This window comes from Centruroides vittatus, unplaced genomic scaffold (genome assembly GCF_030686945.1).
Source record: "Centruroides vittatus isolate TY-2023 unplaced genomic scaffold, ASM3068694v2 contig_1090, whole genome shotgun sequence".
Taxonomy (NCBI): domain Eukaryota; kingdom Metazoa; phylum Arthropoda; class Arachnida; order Scorpiones; family Buthidae; genus Centruroides; species Centruroides vittatus.
In genome coordinates this window covers 221,023-229,083 of record NW_027120702.1, presented here as the reverse complement: position 1 = coordinate 229,083, position 8,061 = coordinate 221,023, and the positions used below count along the sequence as shown (strand labels likewise).

At 33.9% G+C, this 8,061-nt stretch overlaps 1 protein-coding gene across 1 annotated transcript; it reads left to right on the top strand.

Annotated features, from left to right (window-relative positions):
- Nucleotides 1–1,097: 1,097 nt before the first annotated feature.
- Nucleotides 1,098–7,617, top strand: LOC136975849 (beta-arrestin arr-1-like; the record flags this gene model as incomplete). Its single annotated transcript, XM_067270996.1, is given in 4 exon segments — nt 1,098–1,241; nt 1,849–1,935; nt 5,756–5,899; nt 7,322–7,617. Coding segments are annotated over 4 exon segments (466 nt in total), but the record flags the coding sequence as incomplete, so codon positions are not given.
- Nucleotides 7,618–8,061: the final 444 nt, after the last annotated feature.

Below are 8,061 nucleotides of genomic sequence, written 5' to 3'. Positions count from 1 at the left end.
TACACTCGTCGGCCACTCCTTATCTAATTCAAAAAGTCAACAATTTTCTCTGTGAAATTTATATTCTAATTAAGTAAATTAAGCAACCCGTTGTATACCGATCCCGGAGACTCGGCTAGATTGGCATCAGAGTTCCGGACTTTTACCTCGGAATTGTTTCTTTGACTGTTTTATTTTCTAAATATTATTTTACGAGATGATACTATTATAATATTTCCTCTACGTACCATTCTGCAAAACTCGAGATATATTTTGTTTGTATAAACTGTTATGTTGCCTTGATATTTCCTGTTCATTTTTTTTATCATGCTGTTGAAAATGTTAAAAAGAATGTTGAAGTCTTTTTGTGTTTAAATTATAACTGATTAAAATCAATAACACTATACGCCATAACCTTTTCTAATCAGAAAAGCGTCAGTTTAGTCCCTCAAGTGAATGTTTTTGGCTCCTTCAACTGGTTGTTGTGTAAAATTCCTGGAGAAATGTAATTTATGCCTTTTATATTATTATTTATTTTGTTGTAAATGTATTTAATATTACTATAATGTCTATAACCAATTGCAACGTTACAAATTTTGAATTGTATACATTACAATTTCATATAACAGCTTGATGCCCCGTAAAAAGTCTCTGTAATCCAACATATACCGGACCGACGAGTATTGGATTACTGGATTTCGTATGTACGTACTGGACGGTAAAAAATGCACTCAGTTTGTGGGTTAGTTTATCGTATTAATTAACCACAATTGCGACCGTTTTGCCAATCGCACGCGCAATAAACAACTAGTGACTGACAGTATACATATACAGTATATCAGTCTGTCACATCAAGAGGATTCACACACATTTTCATGTGCTCTGCCATGCAGAGTGTCACATTACTGGATGTGTTGGACTGGCAAGTGACAGACTGTTACAGACTCTACTATGTATATTTATCAAATAATTTGGGTAATTGAAGTATGATTTGTGTGCCTCAGATTTAAAATTGTTTATACTTTCAAAATTGTAAAATACAATAATTAATTAAGAATTAAAAAGTAACAAATCAAACTTTTTACAAATTTATAACACCAGATTATTTTTTAATATAGAGACGGGTGTCCCGTAGGTCCAGGATTTACATTGTCAAAAGTCTATTATCTTCGCCCATTATTAGCAAACAATAAAGATAAAAGAGGATTAGCACTCGACGGCCAGTTAAAACACGAAGATACAAATTTAGCATCGTCGACAATGTAAGTAATATAATTTACATAATAATGTAGTAGTTTTTTTTAATTAATATAAATATTGGAGACTTTCATCGTTAGGAATTTCCAGCAATCAAAATATCAATAAGGTTAGAAAGATTTCAACATATTTTTATCACAAATTTTTAATTTAAGGCGATTTAAAGAAACGACCAACATGAAAATAAGGTTAACGTTACCTATGGTTCCAAAATGGTGGTTCGTCTCCGATTCCAGCAAATAGAAGAAAGGAAAAGTGGGGATGCACGTTCTAACCTAACCTACTCTAATAATTTTGTTGGTAATAATAATGGTAATTTATTAGAATAAGTTAGGCTAGGTTAGAACGTGCGTCTCCACTTTTCCTTTCTTCTATTTGCTGGAATCGGAGACAAACCGCCATTTTGGAACCATAGGTAACATTAATCGAAAATAATTATTTTCATTATGTTAAACGTTACTAGAGCTTAGTTAATACTTCAACTAACTTTAGATAAATCCAATAACAACGAATTTCATAATTTTTGTTTGAATCTTTCCTATTTTTTAAAAAAATTTTTAAAGGTTTTATAGTAAGCCAAAAATTACAACAGAAATCTTTTTATATTTTTAGTATTATAGATCCATCTCAGAAGGAAAATCTTGGTATAATTGTTCAATACAAAGTGAAAGTGAAACTGTGTTTAGGCCCATTAGGAGGGTAAGTTTAATATTTTTTAAATATGTTAGTTTAATACTTATCTAGATTAGTGATTTTTATAGTTTTCTTTAATGGTAGATAAATAGAACATTACATAAAATCAAGCAAATGCAAATAAAGCAAGCATACAATAATTCATTAATTACATATAACTCAATTATTTTATTAAAATTATATAAACTGACAAAAGAAAACATATTTAACCAAAAGTAGAATCGCTAAAGCCGAGACTCCACTAGGAAAAAAGGGGCATAAAAACCCTTGTTGTAAATACTTTTAATTGCGCGACCTATTTGCATTTGCGCTTGGATTGCATTGCAGGTTCGGCTCCACTAGCAAAGTTTTTACTTTGACAGTAGTATCGACTGTACGGTTGTATACGCGATATATCGATATAAAAACAATGATTAAATTCTACGATTTTTCTGTGCTATTATTACAAATGTAGTAAAAATAATATCTTTACTTTCATTAACTTTTATTATCATATTATTAAGATACTATACTGCACTTATAAGCTTAGCTATTATAACGATCAACTAATGCCGAATTATCGGGCTAACAAATGGCTATAGTAAATTTTAAGTTATTAATATTACTATAGCCATTTGCTAGCCCGATAATTCGGCATTAGTTGATCGTTACCTATAACGGGCTAGTAGTTGTTTATTTATATTAGCTATTATACTAAATACTCATCTAAATTGAAGGATTTTCCTTTGGCTGTCCATATTGCTTGTTTTAGGCATCCATTCTTATAATCAGGATGCCTCTTGTCATATATACATAGATGCTTTTGATAAATCTTTCCGGATCTATTCTAGGTCTTTTCTAAGTAGTCGTGATAGAATGTACGCAAAAATTCGTTTCCCTCCAATTTTCGCACAGTGTCGTGACGACGTAGTTCCGTCGACTTCCGATCGGTCGAAGGTACCGTTTTACGGCCATATTTGCATCTAAAGTCGAACACCGCTCGACTCACTTTACGCTCGTTTTACAACCCGGTCCGGTGTAAAATATCACGGTCACGTGATTAAAAGTATGTATGGCAAGGGTTTTTATGCTAGCGGAGTCTCGGCCTAACTGTAAGAAAGTATACAGCCATTCCCAGCAATAGGAGGAAAAACAAATGGTTCTAGATTTGATTGCTAGGTGATCTATGTATGCTTCATTTTCTGTTTAGTGTCTTCTGTTCTAACTACCATATACCGTATTAGCTGTAATCGTCACATTTCCGTGGCACGTGGGATGCTTATGTCCAAAGCTGTCAAATTTTTTCAAGGAAGATCGGTAATAATCCATTATTTTAATCTTATCTTTCAAGTTACTTAGACCTTTTCTTGAGCATAGCATTGCAAGTGCTAGTAATAAGAAAGAGCCTTGGGATTAGTTGTCTCTAACCATTACTTTCAATTTAATAATGATTGAATCTACTTCCAAAATAATGGGATATCCATGGGTTCTTTTCTCTCAATGGTGTTAACAGAAATATTTATGTGGACATTAGAAGTGTCATAAAAATCCTTTCCAACTATTAGATTTTTGTTGTATTTATAGTATGTCGTCACTATCCCGATAGCATGTACAGGTGGGTAGATATCCTTTTACTTATATATATATATATATAACAGTAAGTATAAGCCATTGATGGCACTGTTTGTATATTTGTATCTGTCATGGAATGCCTAGAACACCCACTAGGGGGTGCCCTACGCATTCTTTTATTCATAACAATGTAATTCAGAATATTATTATTAGATGCAGTTTTTTGCATTTTTGACATCATTTTAGTAGAATATGCCATGAAAATGCACATTAAGAAGGGATTTTTTAAAATTTCCCCACGGGGAGAGAGTTAAGGATTACCCTCTTTCTCACGGGGAAGGGTAATCCTTAACCCTCCTCCCCCACGGGGAAAAATTCCCCATCAAAATGAATTTATTATTTTTACCACAGAATGACACCGCTGCTGCTAGAACACCCACTAGGGGACGGCCCAGGCTACTAGTAGAAGAGGAAATGGATAATCATTCCATATCATTTTTAAATATTGCAATCAAGAGATTATCTGTGGTTCAGTGATAGAAGTGTATAACAGCAATCCCTTGATGAAATTAATTAGGTGGTGTTATATTGGTTCCTTTGTACCCAATTGATCTGATATGAGTTTTCAACATGTAGGGACTCCATTTGGGAAATAAGCAATATATCAGATATATTTGTCTAATAGAAGTGTATAACAGCAATCCCTTGATGAAATTAATTAGGTGGTGTTATATTGGTTCCTTTGTACCCAATTGATCTGATATGAGTTTTCAACATGTAGGGACTCCATTTGGGAAATAAGCAATATATCAGATATATTTGTCTAATAGAAGTGTATAACAGCAATCCCTTGATGAAATTAATTAGGTGGTGTTATATTGGTTCCTTTGTACCCAATTGATCTGATGTGAGTTTTCAACATGTAGGGACTCCATTTGGGAAATAAGCAATATATCAGATATATTTGTCTAATAGAAGTGTATAACAGCAATCCCTTGATGAAATTAATTAGGTGGTGTTATATTGGTTCCTTTGTACCCAATTGATCTGATATGAGTTTTCAACATGTAGGGACTCCATTTGGGAAATAAGCAATATATCAGATATATTTGTCTAATAGAAGTGTATAACAGCAATCCCTTGATGAAATTAATTAGGTGGTGTTATATTGGTTCCTTTGTACCCAATTGATCTGATGTGAGTTTTCAACATGTAGGGACTCCATTTGGGAAATAAGCAATATATCAGATATATTTGTCTAATAGAAGTGTATAACAGCAATCCCTTGATGAAATTAATTAGGTGGTGTTATATTGGTTCCTTTGTACCCAATTGATCTGATATGAGTTTTCAACATGTAGGGACTCCATTTGGGAAATAAGCAATATATCAGATATATTTGTCTAATAGAAGTGTATAACAGCAATCCCTTGATGAAATTAATTAGGTGGTGTTATATTGGTTCCTTTGTACCCAATTGATCTGATATGAGTTTTCAACATGTAGGGACTCCATTTGGGAAATAAGCAATATATCAGATATATTTGTCTAATAGAAGTGTATAACAGCAATCCCTTGATGAAATTAATTAGGTGGTGTTATATTGGTTCCTTTGTACCCAATTGATCTGATGTGAGTTTTCAACATGTAGGGACTCCATTTGGGAAATAAGCAATATATCAGATATATTTGTCTAATAGAAGTGTATAACAGCAATCCCTTGATGAAATTAATTAGGTGGTGTTATATTGGTTCCTTTGTACCCAATTGATCTGATATGAGTTTTCAACATGTAGGGACTCCATTTGGGAAATAAGCAATATATCAGATATATTTGTCTAATAGAAGTGTATAACAGCAATCCCTTGATGAAATTAATTAGGTGGTGTTATATTGGTTCCTTTGTACCCAATTGATCTGATGTGAGTTTTCAACATGTAGGGACTCCATTTGGGAAATAAGCAATATATCAGATATATTTGTCTAATAGAAGTGTATAACAGCAATCCCTTGATGAAATTAATTAGGTGGTGTTATATTGGTTCCTTTGTACCCAATTGATCTGATGTGAGTTTTCAACATGTAGGGACTCCATTTGGGAAATAAGCAATATATCAGATATATTTGTCTAATAATTAAAATAATTGTTTTTAACAGTATCACATAGAAAAATTAATGCAGCGTGCGCACGATAACGGACGCATAACAGAAATTACTATAACATAGCCACGTAGTAATGCTTTTCATTTTAAGTAAGTTAAAAATATTTTTTCAGAGATTTAGTTGCCGAACTTCCATTTGTTTTGATGAATCCTAAGCCGGAAGAATCGTCAAACACGACATATTCTATCGCCGCAGCCGAAAGATGTAGCGAAGGCGGCGACATGCCAGTAGATACAAATTTGATTCAGTTAGACACGTAAGTAAATTTTTATTTCCGCAATCCGGTCGCGGCGACTACGTATTTTTACGGCCATAACGATAATTCCGGCAGGTATATAAATCTCAAATCTGTTCGTAATTTGGCACGTTCCGTCGTATCGTAAACCGTAATATATCGGTTTACTACATAATCGAGGCAATACCATTTTTATTTTGCTTTCGCATTCGGCAGACAGATCATTTTTGTAAATTTCCAATGGTATTTAATAATTTAAAGGACATTTTGCACGCTACTTGTAAAATCTATCATTTTATCTTTTTCCTTCCTTCCTTATCAAATAACAGATCAGAAGTTTAGTTTTCGACCTAAAATTTAAACTATACAGTCAAAGTTGATAGTTTGATTGCAGATGTCATCCTTTGACAACATTTGACATTAATACTTTATATCCGGACATTTTGATAAAAGAATAGGCCAAGGACAATAACCATGTATATGTTACAGTAAAAACCCGTTTTAACTGGATGTCATTGTTATAACCCGTTTTGTCTAGTTAAAACTAGTTTTAACTCAAATTCATTTTTGATTAGCAGTAAATTCTAGTTTTAACAATGACATCCAGTAAAAACTAGTTTCAACTAGTTAAAAACGCGTTTTCACTGTAACATATATAAAAACGTTCACATATTTGCTAAACCACCTTTATTTTAAAGTCCTCAAACCTTCGAGAACGAACAGTCCATACCGGCAGAAGCATCCTTTCCGTCGACGCTTCTCGTCTGCCTGGGTAGGTAAAAATTTTAAAATATTTTTACATTACAGTAGACCCCCCCTGTAACACAGTAGATAAGTTCCGTGTTATAGGGGGGTCTACTGTAATTGTAATAAATTTTTAATAGGATTGTGCCACCACCTAAGGAACTGTTTTTTAAAAGTATATATACTCTGCCCGTAGAGACCGTTCGTTCCCGAAGGTCGGAGGAGGACTTCTAAACAAAGGTTTAGCACGTCCTCAAAATGAAGATTTAGTGTTTCTTCAAAATATGTGAATATTTTTCATACACTTAAAATAGTCGTGTTTTTTAGAAGCGAAGGCAGCAATCAGTAGACCAGGAAAACAATGTGTAGCAGTGGACTGCTGCTAATTAGGATTCACGTTACAAACTATTTATGAATTGTTCGAGGTTTACACCTCGAACAATTCATAAATTAATGGTTCTTACAAGTAAAATAGCTTGTAAAAAGCCTAAAAAATGCTATAAAAACAAGTAACAGTTTAACGGTTTACTTATTTACTCCATCTTGTTTAAATCATTAGTAACCCGCTGTTAGTGGTAATTAAAGTATTGTCAAATGTTTCCACGGTCGAAATTGCGAATGCTTAGATTACCGTAATACCAAGTAATTGCTCCGTATTATCGTGGTGACGTTGGAGTTGACGACACGTTTGAATTGCAGAGACGGCACAAGTTGTTTAGCGGATCAAGACGACGACATTATTTTCGAAGACTTTGCCAGATTACGACTGCGCGGAGAGACCGAAGCCTAAACCCTGCCACACCATGTATAAACGACTGGCAGCTAGCACGGACCGGGCGGCACGTGTTAGTAAATCAGTTATGGTAACAACAACAACAATCTGTGTAATCTGTCGTCCTAATGTTATTTGTAATCGTCATCGTGTAATATTATAAACTTCGTTTTGTACATTTATTTTTATTCAATAATTATTGCACAAAAGTGTTTATCGTTAAGTATTATTATTATTTACTAGTCCTACGGATGTATCTAACACCTTGTATATCTGGTCATGTATTTGTCATTTTTAAGCCCAACGTGTTATTTCGCGTGCTCATTCTATAGTTAGCGTAGTGCGTGCCTGGGGATCCAAATGCCACCGGACTGTGAATAAAAAAACGCACGCGCACGCACCCACACGCGCGCGCCAATTATTACATTTCTATCTTTACGTTAATAGCGAATAATCATTCCATAACTTACGTAACCGGCCATTTTGTGTAGTTACTATTATAACCCATTGTTCCCGGCATTTTATTCTTCTTTATTTATTTATTTTTTTTAAAGAGGATTAACGCCAGCAACCGGATAATTTCTATAATCGGCACTCTTAATCTCGCGTCGACTCCATTATTTATCCACGTGTGTGTGTGTGTGTGTGTGTGCGTGCGCGTGCCAGT